Here is a 20367-nt window from a genome sequence, read left to right as displayed (position 1 = left end):
TGCAACTTGTGTTTTAGGAAAGATGTGTTTAGATTTATGACAACGGAGGATTGTGTTCTGTGACTCGTGTCTTCATGTGACATGTGTTTATGATATTGGTAAATGATGGCTAGATTTAGATGTGTTTAGACAACTGGTCATTTGGTTTAGAGCATAGGTGTCAAACTCTGGCCCGCAGACTAATTACATTTGGCCCGTGAAGCCATACCAAATGACTATTAGAGCTGGCCTGCTGGTATTATACAGCTAATATATATATATTGTTTAGTATTAAGCTTTGCTTGTTCCATATTCAGTTTCTCAGCAAAACATGTTTGAGTCCATAAGATTCATTCTTATATCTGGAGGAATAAATATATTTCAATAAATATTAATGTTAGCCCGCGACTTTGTTCCAGTTTTGAATTTTGGCCCACTGTGTATCTGAGTTTGACACCCCTGGTGTAGGTCAAACTATGCACTTGCAGTACTGCCTGTATAGGTGGCGCTCTAGAGACATTTAAACTTCCACGTCCCGAACCAATAAAATACCGACATTTTCCAGACCAGACCTGACGTGTGCGCAGAAACCCCTGAGTTTGTGAACATGTGTGTGCTCTCTGAAAGGCCAGTCGTTTACTAACATTAGAAGCTGCGCAGAAACAGGCAGCGCTCCGATCAAACACTCGCAGCCTCCCTCTAAGCTCCAAGCAAACTCTTCACACACACTCGCTGTTCTAAATGCCAGAGCTGCGTAAAACCAAGGACCACCGTCAATGATATAATAAAACACGAGACGTGTTTTATTTCTTACCCTCAACACAAGTCATTCAATAGAGAGCGAGAGAGAGAGTGGGAGGGGTGGGGGGAGGACGCGAGCGCTCACAGCTGATTTCCGGCAACACGTTGCGTGAGTGGACGGTGCGGGAGGGGACAGGAGGACAGCTCTCACCTGCCGCACGCAACTTTTATCGTGTGCGTCTCAAGGACAGTTACGGTCCGCGCCGGGTTAGCGTGTCACGCAGCGTGGAGGATGGGACTGTAGTTTCGTGGAAACGCGCACCAAAATAAACACAGCAGCAGCACCGGGATCAGCGACACCGTGCCGAGGACAGGAGCATTAATCCGGGTAAAAGCACGCAGGCCGCGCTGATCGCAGCGATGATGAGAGACTCGGAGCGGCCCGAGCTGGAAGACGTGGCCGAGGAGGAGGACGTGCTCGCTGGGCTGGAACACTCCAGGAGCGCACAGGAGTCCGGTGTCTCTCAGGTGTGTGCTGCTCTCCTTCCATGCTTACCGCGTACAGGAGCCGCTGCTGCAGGCTGCCGGCGCCCGTGTGAGGCAGCAAGCTTTCATCGGAAACAACAGATGTGTTTTGATTTCAGGTACCCAAACAGAAAGAGCTGAAGGGGGCTGAGCAGCAGCTGGCGGTATCCCAGATGGAGGCAGAGTTCGTGCAGCTGACCTTCAGGAAGCAGGTGTCTTACAGGTAGGAAGTCTCCAAACAGACCGGAGGAGTGAACGTGGCAACGAAACACTGATAGTCCCCACGTTGTCTGCGTGCTGGGACTTGCTGTGGAAAGGCACAGTTACACTTTAACAGGAGGTGAATTGTTACCCACAGTGAAGTGGTCACCTGACACTGACACGCACACTGTTCCAGCTTAAGATGAGGTTATATATGCTGTAAGGTGCGAGGTAATCAGTGGTAGTGCACACTGAGTAAGAGGCTGAGGTGAGCTTAGTGATTCTCTTCCTTGCACTTTCACCACAAATCCTGATGATTATGACCATGAATGTGACCTGGTGTGTTCTCAGTATAGACGTGATGGCAGCCATCATCAGGTACATGGACTGGTTCTCATTCATAGACGCACTCTTTTCTGTGCTTTCCAACATTCACACTCTGAATGGCTGAACGAGACGAAACCACCAACCTTCCAATTAACAGATGACCTGTTGTGCCTCGGAGCTACAACCACCTCCAACAGATTTCCCAACTGAAACTATTAAGACAATAAAAGCATGTGCACGACTTTGCTGCATACGAAACTGGCGCATGCACCGACTGGTGTGACAGAAGAGGACACTATGGAGGCTGAAAGAAGACGATGTACAGACATGACAGGCGTGTTTACAAACTGGCTTGAAAAATTGGAGGAATCAGAAAGAGAAGCAGTGAAACTGACGAGTTGATTGGTCTGGAGAGCGCTGCTGCAGGTGACTGCTGTGCATGTATGTGTGCCTCATTCAGTCACTCAGCCTGTTCACAGCCAGAGAAAGGTGACCGTAAGGGCTCCATTAGTTTAACTCGCTGTGTTTAGGATCAATGTTCGAATCCATTTCCTGGGTTACCAGGGTGACGCCCTCTAACACAGCTAATGTGATTGGTCTCCTGAAAAGGAGCAACAGGAGCAAAGTAATAAGTGAAGCTTGTAATCTAAAATCCATTTTACCATCTGATCCTTCTGTGTTTACAGAAACGGCACCACACTGGGCTGGCGCTGTAAACTGGATTGTCCTTTTTGTTTTCTCATCAATGAAAGAAAGAAATGAGTCTGTTGCCTTAGAAACTGCAGTTACGATCTGTTTGTCTTTAATCTGATTATTGGTCCTCGTCTCCAGCTCTCCTGTCACTACTGCAGCTAAAAACGTGCACTTCTATTAAACGCTGCGCTGGTGTCCAGTGTTTCACTGGTGTCAGGTTGTGTTTTAGTTTTTCCACCTCCCGATCAGGCCTCGCCGACACATGCCGCTTGTACTCAGGGAGGATAAACAGCAAGCGCTCCACGTGCCCGAGATGCACTGAGCAGGTCTGGGTGAGGAGAACAAAGTCAGATCTTCAGATACAGGAAGTGAAAGTACTTTTACATCAGTGTCATGATAAAGCACAGTGAAGTCACGTGTGCTGCCTCCTTCATGCTCTCTGCATCACTACAGCCTGATAATAAATAGCGGGGCATGCTGTGAGCTACACGCGTGAAAAGGTGACTGCAGACATGTCTGACCTAATTTTCCTGATATGATTCTCGGCCTGTTGCCGGTGAACCAAAGCTAATACGGAGCGACGATCTGAGGCGGTGGGCAGGCGTCTGTTTTCCTCACGAGCTCTGCTGTCAGATATGAATGCTCTCCAACTTCCTTCAGCTACTGACGGACTTGCTGTTGATGTATTTTGAGCAGGACTGCAAATAGCAATGATTAAAGTACTTGCAGGGACTTTATTGGACAGTTTTTAGCCTGTTTCTCCTGATTCTTTTTTCTCCCCTCTCTTCTTACTTACACTGATCGTCTGTTTAGTACGAAGGTTTTTGTTTGTCTTGTGGGACTCGAGATGTACCCGATGAGTGATGTGCTTCTTACTCTTTTCAAAAGAAAGAAGTGGGACATGCATATGGAGTGGCTTTGAGCGCAGCTGCAGCTGCGTGTGCTGACTGAAGCTGTGGCTGTGGATGTAGCTTCTGTTCTGGCTTCACCTGCATGTGTGGTTGGATGTATGATGCTGTGCTGCACTTTACTCCTGCTATTAATAGACGGTAGAGCATTGTTAGCTCACATGGGATGTGAAACCTTTACCAGATGTGTTAGCCGTACTGCACAAACATCATCTGCAGGCAGTATTACGCCTGAAACATTTCCTCCAGCTGTGCTGGTCTCTCATGTTAGAGGCGATTGATAAACTGAACTAAATCATGACAAACACCCACCTGTCTTCCTTCAGATTTCCTTGTGTTCCCTGTTGAATCTGCCTGAGCTCCTCAGCACTTTCTCTGAAGTGTTCAGGTGGAACACTTCAGAGAAAAGCTTTGATGTTCTCCATCCCTGCACTGACGTTCTCAGTGGAACTGTTCATCAACTAGTTTCTTATGTCACTGCCACCATGAGGCATAATCTCAGCATAATTTAGTATGGTCTGTAATCCACATGGGATTGTGTGTGTGGGGGTGGGGCGGGCTGCCTGGCTTTCAGCTCTCCTGACTCAGACGAGTTATGTAAGGATCATCTGTAGCTGTTGCCTACAAAAGTGTGTGTTGCTGCGTGTATATTTCATGCTGTGAGATAATCTACATAAGATTCGAGGTCAGCCGGAATTCCATTAGCATCAACACAAGTGTGTGACATGAATGAAGTCCACATGAAGCAAGAACGATCGGATACAGTTTGCAGCTGCAGCTCCTGAAAGGCTTCAGCGATTCGAGCTCGAGGCAGCGCGTTTCATTTTTGGTGCTATTGATTAAAATGTGTTTGTCCAAAGTTGTTCTGTTGTTGTTTTTAGTGTCTGTGTGGCAGCAGAGACACTGTTCATGCTCGGTGCCTCACAGCTATTACAGTAGTGCTGCTGCATCATACGAAGCCTCAGCCGAGCACGTAGCCTGTAGCTTCATGTTGAATAGCCTGATGCAATTATGTTACATGTAGACATTTTAATTATTTGCATTTCTTATAATCAAATGGTTTTGCAGGGTGTAAAAATTGCAGAGAAGAACAAAACCTTGGTGCTGTGTTTTGCATGATGACAAAAACTGTTACAACAGTCAGGAACATGTCAGATGTGTGTGTCTGTGTTTGCATAAAACAGGCTTGCTGTCGTGTTTGTATTTCTAACCACACGCTGACAATGGCAGTCAGTGACAACAGGCCCGTGCACTCCACGCAGCTGCAAACATACAGAAGCAGCTGGAAGGAAAGGCCTGCACATATGGAGCAGAGGCTGATAACAATCAGACATTAGACGCTGCTTCCCTTGTGATGATGATAGTAATAGTAACTGGAATAAACTGCGTCTGTTCTGTAACTAGATGAACTTATTCTGTTTAAAGGCTCGATGGTGAAACAGACAAAGACGGGCAGATTGGTGCCACCTCCACAGCTCTGCTGACGGCGTCCAGCTTGACAGCTCACTCGTGCTGTGCGTCTGACTAGCTAGTCACACGTGTTTTATGTCCTTATCTTGTGAAACCTTCAGGAGGAAATATTGCTTTTCTGTACACAAGAAAGTAAATATAATTATGGATTTTAATTAGGACACTCATGCTCCTGCCACCCCCCCTTTTTTGTCGGTGCTGTAGCTCTTTTGTAGCACCATTATGCGAAATGCTTTCTTCTTACACAAGCTAATAACCTGGGGCTGTGTTCATAAAGGACAAACAGCCGTGCGTGGACAAACGACAAAAGAAGACCAGCATCCTGATTCCTTCCAGTGAAATTCAGCCCAGTGTTTACTGAAGGGGGAACAGAAGGGCTCATGCTAAAGCTGGAGCAGCATTTCCACAGAACAGGGAACGTGAATGCAAATTCACATTCCCTGTAAGTTATTTTTGAATGTGTGTATCAGTGGCCTAATATAGCACAGTTGTTATCTTTGATATGCTGTAGAGCTCTGTTTACAATCTGAACAGAAGCTGGTGGGTGTGCGAGCCTGGAGGAGAAGGGACGATCCAACAGAAGATTTCAGAGACAGAGAAGACAAACTGAGCTGTGGCTCACTCTGTTAGCTACAAACATGGAGCGGAGGCTATTCCAGGCAGGTGGAGAAGAATACTGAGCTGATGAAGGAAATCTGGTTGGTTCGTCCAAGTCAGAACAACAAAAAAAAGTTGTTAAAAACAGACGGAGAAAAGAGTTAAAGTTCAGGAAATGGGACTGACTGAATGAGCAGAGTGTACTCTGGGACAATGTTCCCTCTAATGTTTCATGTGTCTGAGCGAACACACAAACTCCCTGAGTTTGGACCACTGTGAGCAGCAGCAGGCGTGTGCACTGTGGTCACGCCAGCATCAAATCCATCCAAGTCACATGTTTATTAAAATAATCCAATTACAGCATTTATGTTAGACTACTTTTAATTAACTGCTTTAGCCCACTTACAATGAATATTTAAAATATCTTGTTCCTGACCTGCAGCATGTTAACACTACTGGAAGTAAAAATAACTTCAACTCCAATTTTGAAAACACAACTTTCTTTATTTTTTAATAAAGCTCTGACTGTATGATGAGTCTGTGGTCTGGGAGAGAGTCTGTAACTCTGTCTGCAAATACAGTAAATAATGACCAATGTTGGGTAATTAATTATATAGTTACTTCTTCAGAAAAGTAACTGAGTCATGCAAACAACAAAGTTTTTTGCAGCTATTACCTAAAAACAAACATTTCAAACTATTTACAGAACAATCAGCTGTTCTGCATCAAATCTGATGCCACACAAATTATTTGTGTCGCTCCAAAAATAATTTGTGTCCACTATGAGACGAAGGAGAACAACAGCCTGATACCTGCAGGCCTGACAGCAGCAGATGTGTCACTGCTGTAACACCTGTAACACTCAGCAGGCGCCTCATTGTTCTGACACACACAACACTACTGACTACACTACACACTAACTACACACTAACTACACACTGACTACACACTAACTACACACTCACTACACACTAACTACACACTCACTACACACTCACTACACACTAACTACACACTAACTACACACTCACTACACACTAACTACACACTAACTACACGCTAACTACACGCTAACTACACACTAACTACACACTAACTACACACTCACTACACACTAACTACACACTAACTACACGCTAACTACACGCTAACTACACACTCACTACACACTAACTACACACTAACTACACGCTAACTACACGCTAACTACACACTAACTACACACTAACTACACACTAACTACATGCTCACTACACACTAACTACACACTAACTACACACTAACTACACACTAACTACACGCTAACTACACGCTCACTACACACTAACTACACACTAACTACACACTAACTACACGCTAACTACAGGCTCACTACACACTAACTACACACTAACTACACGCTAACTACACGCTCACTACACACTAACTACACACTAACTACACTCACTACACACTCACTACACACTAACTACACACTAACTACACACTAACTACACGCTAACTACACGCTCACTACACACTAACTACACACTAACTACACACTAACTACACGCTCACTACACGCTCACTACACACTAACTACACACTAACTACACACTAACTACACGCTCACTACACACTAACTACACACTAACTACACTCACTACACACTCACTACACACTAACTACACACTAACTACACACTAACTACACGCTCACTACACACTAACTACACACTAACTACACGCTCACTACACACTGACTACACACTGACTACACACTGACTACACGCTGACTACACACTAACTACACGCTAACTACACGCTAACTACACACTAACTACACACTAACTACACGCTCACTACACACTAACTACACACTAACTACACACTAACTACACGCTCACTACACACTAACTACACACTGACTACACGCTGACTACACGCTGACTACACACTAACTACACGCTCACTACACACTAACTACACACTGACTACACACTGACTACACGCTGACTACACACTAACTACACGCTCACTACACACTAACTACACACTGACTACACACTGACTACACGCTCACTACACACTAACTACACGCTCACTACACACTAACTACACACTGACTACACACTGACTACACACTAACTACACGCTCACTACACGCTAACTACACACTAACTACACGCTAACTACACACTCACTACACGCTCACTACACGCTAACTACACGCTCACTACACACTAACTACACGCTCACTACACACTAACTACACGCTAACTACACATTAACTACACGCTAACTACACGCTAACTACACGCTCACTACACACTAACTACACACTAACTACACACTAACTACACACTCACTACACACTCACTACACACTCACTACACGCTCCACACTAACTACACGCTCACTACACACTAACTACACACTAACTACACGCTAACTACACACTAACTACACGCTAACTACACACTAACTACACGCTCACAACACACTAACTACACGCTAACTACACGCTAACTACACGCTAACTACACGCTCACTACACGCTAACTACACGCTCCACACTAACTACACGCTCACTACACGCTAACTACACACTAACTACACGCTCACTACACACTAACTACACGCTAACTACACACTAACTACACGCTCACTACACGCTCACTACACGCTCACTACACGCTAACTACACGCTCACTACACGCTAACTACACGCTAACTACACAAGATTTGCGCTAAACGTCTCAAATCTCTCACATCTCAAACACGCCGTCCCTCCTAAAACTTCCCCCTCCCTAAACAACTAAAGGCCATGTTGCCATATCGTTTTTTGATTGGTCCACATGGTACATTTTTCCACCAATAGGAAAGGCTGGGAGTTTTGTTTTTGCTCACAGGCTTTTGAGCGTTTTCCTTATAAAACGCCGTTTTTACCGTTTCTTCCCGCAGTAAACATAAACAACGACAGTATTCAGGAAGAAAAACAAACATTGCAGATATTTTATCATAACTCTGGTTTTACGTGGCCGATCAACACGATTTAAAAACTGGTATAAAGTCCACACTTTGTCCGTCAGTTGTTCCGTCTGTCCTGCTCATGTCTCCAATGGTTGGACATTAACCTGGCTTCACTCCACATCAGCCGCTTTGCTAAAACACCGGTGTCGCACATAAGGACGCTGTCAGAGCCTGTCAGCGACGTTGATCAGCTGCGTATATACGAATGTGAATCGCATCATTGGCTGGACTATGGTGGCATCGTTCTGGCATCGTTCTGATCCCATACAGGAGCAGCCAGTCACTGACTCACACTGCAGAAGAGGATTGTTAAAGTTTTAATTTTAATTTCAATTCAGGTGAGATTTGTTTTGTGGGCAACGCAGATTTTCTGTGCGCAGAGACGTGCCAGCAGTGCACAATTGTGCACAGCGCAGCTTAGAGGGAACGTTGCTCTGGGACTATTTTTTCGCCTTAGTCTGGTCAGTTTTTATTGTTCCAGCCAGTAGCTGCAGCTACGCCTTTAGTTCGTAAATCTTCTCGTCATCACTGGCATACAACGGTGTGGCAGCATACTGATGTTCACGCTGATGTTTGTGAGCGGCACGCATTGGTGCATCAGCTGAACCTGCTGAAGCAGTTGCAGAAAACAGCCACTCCTCTCTCGTCTCGCGTCATTGGCTGCATAAAACAAAAACTCTTCTTTGTAAGCGTGCAATAATAATCCATAAGGCACCAGCTCTAGCATGGTGACTAGAGATCTGTGGCCTCCTTATTTATTATAGCTCTGGCACTACCTATAAGCAGAGAAGAGTGGCAGAGTAAGTAATCTTAGTTCAGATTAAGTTAGATCAGGTGTTTTGAGAACTGGCAGCTACATAAAGGATATGCTGTTAAACGGAGACTGAAGGGCAAAGGCAGGTGGAAGCTTGGGGGAAAACTCAGCCAGTGGTTCATCTTACCTCACGTCAAAGCTGTGTTATATTTGTGTTGCAATCAATTTCAGTTCAATTTTCTGTATATAGCACCAACTCACAACAAGAGTCACCTCAAGGTGCTTAATTCTAACTGTAAGCAAATGACGTGCGATGTGCTAACATGGGGCCAAGTGGCTAAAAACGCTTCAAAACACCAAACCAGCAGCATATACAGGTGATGTGAGCCATAGATGGTCAGCGGGTAACTGTGGCGACAGAAGAGCTTCCTGGTTGGTGACCTTTGACACAATTGATTAAATTGGCACGATCAATGTAAAACTCTCTCCTGTCAACGTGCGAGAGGAGCTCATGTTTGTGTTTGAAGAGTGAGCTTTCTGTCCCGTGCTAACGTCAGGATTTCCCTCGGCCTTGGCCCCGGGGTCTTTTGGCAATTCATGATTTGCTTTAGTTTTTAGAGAGGCTTTATGACTAGCTGTATAGTGAGCTCATAGTGCTTTGGTCATTTGTTCCTTTGTGCCTTTGAGTTTAATGCCCTTGCATAGCTTTGGTTCATTATAGGTTTGTTAGTTCCCTTTTGTAATCCCTGTCTGTTCCCTGTGTCTGCCTGTGGTTGGCTGGTTCTTCTGTTTAGTTGTGTCTCCCCAGTCAGTCCTATCTCTTTAGTTTAGCTTTTTGTCTGTCTCAGTGTCGTGTTTCCTGTTTTATGTGCTTTGTGTTCACAAAGCAAAAGCAGATGTTGTTTTATGCAGTTTGTGTCCCTCCGTTTGGTAATGAAGCAACAGCTGCAAACCAAATAACTCGCTGCAGTAGTGATGGGATTTCTGGCTCTTTTTAGAGAACCGGCTCTTCAGGTTGTTTTGTTGCTTTAATTAATTTATTATTAACAACAATATAAAATTATACACAAAAGGAATTACTAATGTAAAAAAAGTGGTTTTATTTATATATGTTTATATATAAATATATGCGGTGGCCCCTAGAGACAAAGCACGTACAAACTCCAAAGTAGGGCTGGGTTTTAATAATCGATTCATCGATTAAAATTGATTCTGGCTTGGATAACGTGATATCGATTCATTAAAATCCTGAATCGATTTTTTAATATAAATGTATTTTGCCCGAAACTCCAGAATCTCAGGTGAAACGTCACAAAATTTTGACAACCACCAAACATTTAAAACAGTAAATGAGAGCAGGTACAGGCTTCTGTACAAAGACGTAAACACACAGCGCGACCTGCAGATCAGAATCAGTGAGATGTGACTTTCTCACCGACGGCACGGTCGGGGCTGAAAGCCGACAGCTCGCTGATTCTGATGTTTCGGCAGGTCCGCGCTTTGTGTTCACGCCCTTTTTGCGCTGATTCTAAAGCTGTTAGTTTGATCTACCTTCAAACAGTATTGACCGAACCAGCAGCAAAAGAAGATCCAAACTACGCTTCACATAAACATCGTCATGGACTTTCTCTGACTGTGTACTGTGTACTTCAAGAACAGTTTCCCGTCTATCCCTGAAATCTGTTTTCTGCATTATTCGCTTGTTTGTTACGCACAAGACTACCGTTATTTACAGGCTGTTGCCGATGTTTTTTTTTCCTTTTACTTCTGAAAAGAAAACCTAATTTCTGCAGTTCAACAGGCTTCTGAACAAATTGAAACTTTTTAAAATTATGCAAAATGCAAAACGCTGTGTCTCTAATAAAACCGCTGTAACTTCAGAGGTGATGTTAATAACTTGATTAAATGTTTTCTTTCGTTTTTGATCTACTGCAGAATATTTTTATAAAATCCAGGCCAGGAAAACCTTCATGTTTTTCTGTGTTTTATCTTCAGCTACTTTGACACAAAGGCCTCTGCTGTGATGCTCACACCTTTGATAAAGCCTTGCGTGTGTCAGCTTCCTTTTTATAGATACAAAAATATGTAAATGTACTGATCTGAATTATAATATTTCTGACTGTCAAAATTTCCCAGATTCAAATTCAATTGAATCGAATCGAATCGAATCGTGGATCGATTCTAGAGACGTGATTCTAGAAATCAGTGACGATACCCAGCCCTACTCCAAAACACATTTCTAGCATGAACTGAACTTCAAAGCAGAGCTACAAGATCACTTAAATTACACAATTGAAAGCATGTGTGTATTGTTTGTGTATTTATACACAGGCACTCATATATATTCAAATAATTTAAATAAAGTTCATTTACCTGTTACTACCACACACCAAATCTGGTCGTTGGTACTTGCTGGCTTGTGTAGCCACGAGTTAACAAAAACTCAACACTGCCCCCTAGCATCCTGGAGCACTTCTGTTGTGTGTTGTACGTGATTTGAAGTTTGTATGTGCTTTGTCTCTAGGCGCCACTGTAAACATACTTTTATTTATTCACTCCACATAAAATGTAATAAATAAATCATATAATACAAAAACCAACTATTCACATTTCAACTTTTAACTAATTAAATTTTCAGCTTTTTCCTTTTAAACAAATTTAAAGTGAAACAACACAAAACACTGCAAACCACAACACAATTAAATATAAATTATAATATGAAAACAAAAAGAACATGCATATTCTCTGTCATATGGACCTGCATGAATAAACTTTCTGAATCCTTTATCATCTGCAACTGAAAATAGTTGTGGATGATTACTATACCTTTCTAATGTGACGTTGTTGTCCCTGCTCTCTCCCTCCCGCTCTGTTCCTGTGCTACTGAGTGTAACTACCGCCCCTCCCCCCTCTGCCCAGCGCAAAGCACAAGGCTGGCGTGCAGAGTGAAGCGGGAAAAAGTGAGAGAGAGAGAGAGAGAGAGAAAAAAACGCCCACGGATCCCAATAAAGAGTCGGCTCGCGTCGTTCACTTGAAAGAGTCGGCTCTAAGAGCCGTTTCGTTCGCGACCGACACATCACTGTAGTCAACACCAGCTACTCTGATAGCACCGTTTTTGTTCTTGGTGATTTTATCCACTGTAAGCTGCACCTGTCACTGCCTGATTCGGATGTTCAACACGGGATAGGCGAGTACTGCGAGTGCTACCTGCAAATGAAAGACCAAAACAGTAACTGTGGACAAGCACAGCGCTGCCCCACAGAGAGCTGGTTTTGTGGTACTGACTGAATATTTTTCATCGTTCTGACATAAATGAGGCTGTAAAACCAATAACAGATCATTCATTTCTGCACAGACTGAAAATCAGTGCTGAAAATCATGCATCGACAGGAAGGAAATTTCCCTAAATCCTGATCGTGTAGCACTTCGATCTGTGCAAGGAGAAGCGAATCAGCTTTCGAGTGTAGCTAGGAAGCCACAGATGGATATTTTAGAGGAACACTTCTATAACTCCAAAAGTGTGGGTTAGGCTTTGGCTGGTGGTTTCACCAGCTGGAGTCCTTATCACTGAGTGGAGATTATGACGGCCTGTCACCTGATCCATCCGTCTCTGTCTCAACACGTCAGCTCTAAGAATTCTTCTGACAGAATTTCAGCTTTTCTTCTAAAGACGGAGCAGCCGGCAGCAGCTTGGTGTCTGTATTTCAGCAGTCCGTAGATACTCACACTGTTCCTGATGTTTGTTATCATTCCTGCTCCAAAGAAGGCTCATCCAGCTGATTTTAATGACCAGTATCACATACAACTGTTGTGATGCTTTGGTTTCATGGGTACTGAAACTGCAGATTAAATCCACTACGGTTTGCCTACAGGCAGGGAAGAGGTGCAGCTGATGCTATAAACAGCACGATGCACTTGGCTTTCAAACACCGAACACCTCACAGCTCATGCTTGGCTGTTTTCTATTGATTTGTAGCTCTGCGTGTCATCGGATCCAGCCTGTAGTTTGAATTCAGCAGCTGTAAGGACTGAGCGTCCATCCTGAGTTAAGTGGCATCATGTTTTTTAAACAAACAGAACAGAACTTGATGGATTAAAGCCAATAAAACTTAGAACTGCCAAAGTCTAAACAGCAGCTACAGGATGGCTGCAGCTCAGGAGGTAGAGCAGGTCAGCTACTAACTGGAAGGTTGGTGGTTTGATTCCTGGCATGCCAAATATCCTTGGGTAAGATACTAACCCCATGTTGCTCTCTGATGCATCCATCGAAGTGTGAATGTGTGTAAATGTTAGATACTGAGCACTTAACAACCTAGTGGTCAGCCACTAATCAGAAGGTCGGTGGTTCGATCCCAGGCTGCATCCTGGCTGCATGTCAAATATCCTTGGGCAAGATACTAACCCCATGTTTGCCTACTGGTGGTGGTCAGAGGGCCCGGTGGCGCCTGTGTCCGGCAGCCTCGCCTCTGTCAGTGCGCCCCAGGGCAGCTGTGGCTACAATGTAGCTGCCATCACCAGTGTGTGAATGTGTGTGTGAATGGGTGGATGACTGAATGTAGTGTAAAGCGCTTTGGGGTCCTATGGACTAGAACAGCGCTATACAAATGCAGGCCATTTACCATTTACCTAGAAAACGTGCTTGTGTGAATGAATTTGCTCAGAGTAGAAAAGCACTATATAAGAATCATTCCAGTCCATACATGAAGGATGTGCCTTTAACAAGAAAGAGGATATAACCATTTCCCATTTTGAAATATCCTTTCTGTTCAGTCTGTATGTCCCCTAACACACATGAGTAGCAGATATGATCTAATCCTGCTCAGTAGCCAGAGGCTCAAGTATCTGTAAGCTTGATAAACTGTGTGAGAACTTTGCAGATGAAGGAGGAAAAACACAAGCATGACTTTCACTCCTGGCTGAAGATTGCTGGGAGCGAATAATCCATAAGTGTTTTTTATGTACATAAACACATAAAATGTTGTGCTGTAGTTATCATATCTTTCTCTGATTTCACCAGAGGTGTGGACTCGAGTCACATGACTTGGACTCGAGTCAGACTCGAGTCATTAATTTTATGACTTTAGACTTGACTTGAAAAAATGTTGTAAGACTTGTGACTTGACTTGGACTTTTACACCAATGACCTGGGACTTGAATTGGACTTGAACCGGTTTACTTGAAAAGACTTGATATTTTACCCCAAATATAAAATTTAACATGCATATTATATAGAGATTGAAAATGTAACGTCATTCACGGGTAGAACCGCAAAGGATTCTGGGAACTCGTGGCAAGCGGTACTAGCGCACGCAGGCTTTCAATTAAAATCAGTCACACAGCGATAAAAAGAAACACAAAAATGTCAAGAAGCTGTTGTATTATTAACTGCAATAGCCGGTCGCATGACAGCCACGGGAAGCCGACGGGTAAAGAGATCGGTTGTTATCGGATTACGTCGTTGAAGAGAAATTGTTCGAGCCATGTTTCCGAAGTAACAAAGAGGCGACTGGATTGCAGCCATTCAAAGATCAATTATGACGTCCCAGAACACTCCAGCTCACAGGTTAATCTGCTCCAAGCATTTCCACACAGGTCAGTCTGCTGTTGTAGTTAATGCGTCATTTTTCTTAACATAATTGGTGATATAGGTTACAAGTAAGTCTGGTGCTGAACAGAAATTGTCGCGCTATGCTCCTTTATTTATTGTGCATAAATAGTGAATTGTCCTGACACAATATTGCGTTTCGCTTCTGTTATTATGGTACATTGACAAAAACATATACTTTTATTCACAGGATAAAACAGGTTTTTTGTATCACTAATTGCCCAGTACGATTACAGCATACAGTATTATTGTCACTGCTACATTTCTGTGATGCTACCAGAAATTATTTCCACTGCTAATTAATTACCGTTGAGCTCAAAGGTCCTATTAATAAACGGTTAACGAATGTGTATTTATGACGACGATTTGTGAAACTGGTAAACTTATGATATGTACGATGGTCTTTCGTTCTACACGGTGCATTTCAAGGTCCTGCACCCATCCGTCGGTAAACTGTACCTGGGCTTGTTGCAGTGACCTGAAGTTACTAAACTTCATGAGTGTATGCACTCACTCCAAGAACCGTATGATTATAAATATGCATATAAATATGCTACGATGAGATAGCTGACTTCATCTAACTAGCAAATGTTGTCCAGGCTACGTTGGTGATGCAGTTTTTTTTTTTTTTAAATGATATTTTAAAAAAAATATCATTTATTTATGTATGATATTTTTGTCATGCGATTTTAAAGCCGGTCCTACAAGCGCATCCAAGAATAACATGCAGCTTATCTCAGAACTGTCAGTGAAAATTATTCTTGGAGCTAGGTTTAATTGAGCTGCATTTTAAAGAGGTGCAATTTCACAATTTGTGTATATTTTCTAAGTTCACTATTTTGTCATGTGTTGAGAAAAACAGATTTAAAAATTACATGGTCTAATATTTACATTTAGCATAACTGCAACATGCTTTTTTTCGTGTTTTTTTTTTTTTTAAGACTCGAAAGGACTTGAAATTCAAAGTTTCAGACTTGTGACTTTACTTGGACTTTTACACCAGTGACTTGAGACTCGACTCTGACTTGCCTGACATTACTTGAGACTTGACTTGAGACTTGAGGATAAAGACTTGAGACTTACTTGAGACTTGCAAAACAATGACTTGGTCCCACCTCTGGATTTCACTAATGTTGCTCTTCATGTATCTGTCATAAATTACACACTGATGAACACACTGGGAAGTGAAAAGCGGCCTATCAGACTGAAGTTCTCTTTCTACGGTGAAGGAAATAGTTTTATGTGCCTCTTATCAACTGAAATTAAGCCTAGTTAACATCAGTTTGCTCATGTGTAAGGACACATGCATTTATTAAAACTTTGTGGACACGTGATACAAACAAGCTGACATCGGAGCCAAACACTTGGCAAGCATGCATTCAAATATTTTATCTGCATTAGCCAGGAAGCAGATGGTTTTCATTCCATGGATATACATGCCATGGGCTGATCTGACAGGTCTGTGCTGTTGGGACACGCTGTGATGACTGACAACAATAAATGCTGTCATGGGTCAGCTGCATTATACTGGAATGGGATGTTTTTGCAGAGAGCAATAACTCATCACAGTTTTGTTACCATTCCTCCTCATTTCTGTCATGATTACTTTGCTACATTCAACAAGGAGAGGACTAGTTAGCATTAGCTATCAGTCTGCACGCCCTCATTCAGAAAGTAGGTCAATCAATGTCTCTGATCAGTACTGTCCCCCACAATGGACAGAAGATCACTTAAAACTAAACTCTATCATCTGACTGAAAGTAAGAAAAGTATGACAAACAATGATGTGATTGTTTTGTGATGAATAATCAGCAGTGGATCAGGCCCCATGAAGTCTGTTCAGCACTGTCGCTCTGTGACAACACCAACAGTAAGACATGGAGCTGACAGTCAGCAGGACGATGGTGCAGATCTATACTCGTGACTCGTCAGCGTCTCACATCACGCTGAATACTTAGTGTAACTCTAATTCTGGGAACTCACGTGTTATTACAATACAGCTGTATGCAAGGTGTGCATAGGTGTAGTGAAGTGTGGCTACATGCAAAATGAAAATATCTCAGTCTTGTATAAAGAGCTTTACAGTTTTATTGCAGATCAAACCTCTAACTGTGTAATCAGTTACCTGCTCCAGTGCAATATGTCCCAGCATATAATTTGTTAAAACAAACAAGCTTCACAATGAAATGCTTTTCCTTAAATATGTAGTTATGGTGACCATGTTGGCTTAAAGAGAATCAAAGTTGTGGCATTTGACTGGTCCAGTGTCCTGGGTGTGACCTTTAAATGGGATGGGTCCACAGTCCACTCTGCATGCAGCAGCAGTTTTCAATTCAATGTTATTTATACAGCGACAAATCAGAAAAACAGTCTCCTCAGTGTGCTTTATACTGTAAGGTCGACCCTACAATAATACACAGAGAGAAAAACCCAACAATCCCCTATGAGCAAGCACTTTGGTGACAGTGGGAAGGAAAAACTCCCTTTTAACAGGAAGACAGAACCAGGCTCAGGGAGGGGCGGGGCCATATGCTGTGATTGGTCAGGGAGAGAGAAGGAAGACAGGATAAAGACATGCTGCTTCCAAACACTCACAGCTTCCTTCCACAGACCAAATACATGCTCCAGTTCACAACAGCTGCCACTCACGGAGCTTCACACTGTAAGATAAATAGCCTACAATATTAGACACTCATTTTAATGGCAATAATAACAACTAGTGACAACATTCACTGTTGTCGAAATGGTAAATGGCCTGCATTTGTATAGCGCTTTACTCAGTCCCTAAGGACCCCAAAGCGCTTTACTACATTCGGTCATCCACACATTCACACACACATCCACACACACATCCACACACACATCCACACACTGGTGGTCGAAGTCTTCAGACCAGTGCAGAATTTTCAAATCTGTAAACAGAACCAGGATCAGCTGGCTCTGCCTTCACTGCTGCAGCAAAGCGGCATTTACAGAGTGCTTCTCTGATCTTACATAGACAGTCTTCATTTTCATATAGCACCGTATTCTATGCACCTAATGTATTTGGTCTGTGGAAAGAAGCTGGAGTACCCAGAGGAAACCTGTGCTTGAGGAGAGTTAAACCAGGAACCTTCTTCCTGTGAGGGCACAGTGCTAACCACTGCACCATGTTGTCCTAATTGAAAACCCATGTTGCTGCACACGTATTACTGTAACTGAAACATACGTTGACACATAAGTGAAACATTTGCTTATAATAGTATAAGCAGAAGAGTCAGGACTGAGCATGTCCCAGTGATCGATTACTCTGGACTGTGTGTGTTTATGAACAAACGGAACAAATGAACTGTGAACACAACACTTCCACTTTTCCACTGTGTTATCAGTTGTCAGTGTCCCTCTGACTCCGTAAATATCATCTGTAGAGAAGAAATGAGATGATCGGGCTGTATAGGGTTATGGTTACGATTCAGAACCTGAGCCCTTCTTTACATAGAAACACAGAAAATGGGTCAGCTGTGGGTGTTTGGAAGTTAAAAGGATTTCTCTGAATTGTGTGTCATGCTGCTGAGTGGCTTTTTATTTGTCATGGAAATATGGAGTGGGCGAAGGACGAGAGAACAGTGAAATAGAAAGGAGAAGAGCAGGTGTGTGTGTGTGTGTGTATCTATCAGAGGTGTGGCCTCGAGTCACATGACTTGGACTCGAGTCAGACTCGAGTCATTAATTTTATGACTTTAGACTTGACTTGAAAAAATGTTCTAAGACTTGTGACTTGACTTGGACTTTTACACCAATGACTTGGGACTTGAATTGGACTTGAACCGGTTTACTTGAAAAGACTTGATATTTTACCCCAAATATAAAATTTAACATGCATATTATATAGAGATTGAAAATGTGACGTCATTCACGGGTAGAACCGCAAAGGATTCTGGGAACTCGTGGCAAGCGGTACTAGCGCACGCAGGCTTTCAATTAAAATCAGTCACACAGCGATAAAAAGAAACACAAAAATGTCAAGAAGCTGTTGTATTATTAACTGCAATAGCCGGTCGCATGACAGCCACGGGAAGCCGACGGGTAAAGAGATCGGTTGTTATCGGATTACGTCGTTGAGGAGAAATTGTTCGAGCCATGTTTCCGAAGTAACAAAGACGCGACTGGATTGCAGCCATTCAAAGACCAAATATAACGTCCCAGAACACTCCAGCTCACAGGTTAGTCTGCTCCAAGCATTTACACGAAGGTCAGTCTGCTGTTGTAGTTAATACGTCATTTTTCTTAACATAATTGGTGATATAGGTTACAAGCAAGTCTGGCGCTGAACAGAAATGGTCGCGCTATGCTCCTTTATTTATTGTGCATAAATAGTGAATTGTCCTGACACAATATTGCGTTTCGCTTCTGTTATTATGGTACATTGACAAAAACATATACTTTTATTCACAGGATAAAACAGGTTTTTTGTATCACTAATTGTCCAGTACGATTACAGCATACAATATTATTGTCACTGCTACATTTCTGTGATGGGTACCAGAAATTATTTCCACTACTAATTAATTACCGTTGAGCTCAAAGGTCCTATTAATAAACGGTTAATGAATGTGTATTTATGACGACAATTTGTGAGACTGGTAAACTTATGATACGTACGATGGTCTTTCGTTCTACACGGTGCATTTCAAGGTCCTGTACCCATCTGTCGGTAAACTGTACCTGGGCTTGTTGCAGTGACCTGAAGTTACTAAACTTCATGAGTGTGTGCACTCACTCCAAGAACCATATAATTATAAATATGCATATAAATATGCTACAATGAGATAGCTGACTTCATCTAACTAGCAAATGTTGTCCAGGCTACGTTGGTGATACAGTTTTTTTTAATGTGTATGATATTTTTGTCATGCGATTTTAAAGCTGGTCCTACAACCGCATCCAAGAATAACATGCAGCTTATCTCAGAACTGTTGGTGAAAATTATTCTTGGAGCTAGGTTTAATTGAGCTGCATTTTAAAGAGGTGCAATTTCACAATTTGTGTATATTTTCTACGTTCACTTTTGTCATGTGTTGAGAAAAACACAGATTTAAAAATTACATGGTCTAATATTTACATTTAGCATAACTGCAACATGCTTTTTTTCGTTTTTTTTTTAAAGACTCGAAAGGACTTGAAATTCAAAGTTTCAGACTTGTGACTTGACTCGGACTTTTACACCAGTGACTTGAGACTCGACTCTGACTTGCCTGACATTACTTGAGACTTGACTTGAGACTTGAGGATAAAGACTTGAGACTTACTTGAGACTTGCAAAACAATGACTTGGTCCCACCTCTGGTATCTATATATATAATATATCAATATGTGTGTGTATACACAAGCAGTGTGAATGCTGCCTGGATGCTAATTCACACGTCCTCCGCTTGTTGCATGCAGACCAGTTCTTGTAAAAAGTATCACAAAATGAAATTTAAGATTCATTGCAAAATGTTTGCACAGAACAATCCTGGTCTGGTGTGGACTCTAAATCAGCGGTCTCCAACCTTTTTTGCACCACGGACCGGTTTA

At 42.7% G+C, this 20367-nt stretch overlaps 1 protein-coding gene across 1 annotated transcript in view; it reads left to right on the top strand.

The window, feature by feature from the left end:
- Positions 1-671: 671 nt before the first annotated feature.
- Positions 672-20367, top strand: part of LOC101483724 (diacylglycerol kinase zeta) — a 94491-nt gene continuing 74795 nt past the window's right edge. Inside the window, exons 1-2 of the mRNA XM_014407683.4 lie at positions 672-1248; positions 1365-1468. Of these exons, the coding sequence (XP_014263169.3) occupies positions 1141-1248; positions 1365-1468 (212 nt within the window). The 5' untranslated portion in view covers positions 672-1140. The remainder of the gene's footprint in view (positions 1249-1364; positions 1469-20367) is intronic.

Source organism: Maylandia zebra, linkage group LG23 (assembly GCF_041146795.1).
Source record: "Maylandia zebra isolate NMK-2024a linkage group LG23, Mzebra_GT3a, whole genome shotgun sequence".
Taxonomy (NCBI): Eukaryota; Metazoa; Chordata; class Actinopteri; order Cichliformes; family Cichlidae; genus Maylandia; species Maylandia zebra.
Note: the sequence above shows the minus strand (reverse complement) of the source record. Positions and strands in the feature narration are given on the sequence as shown.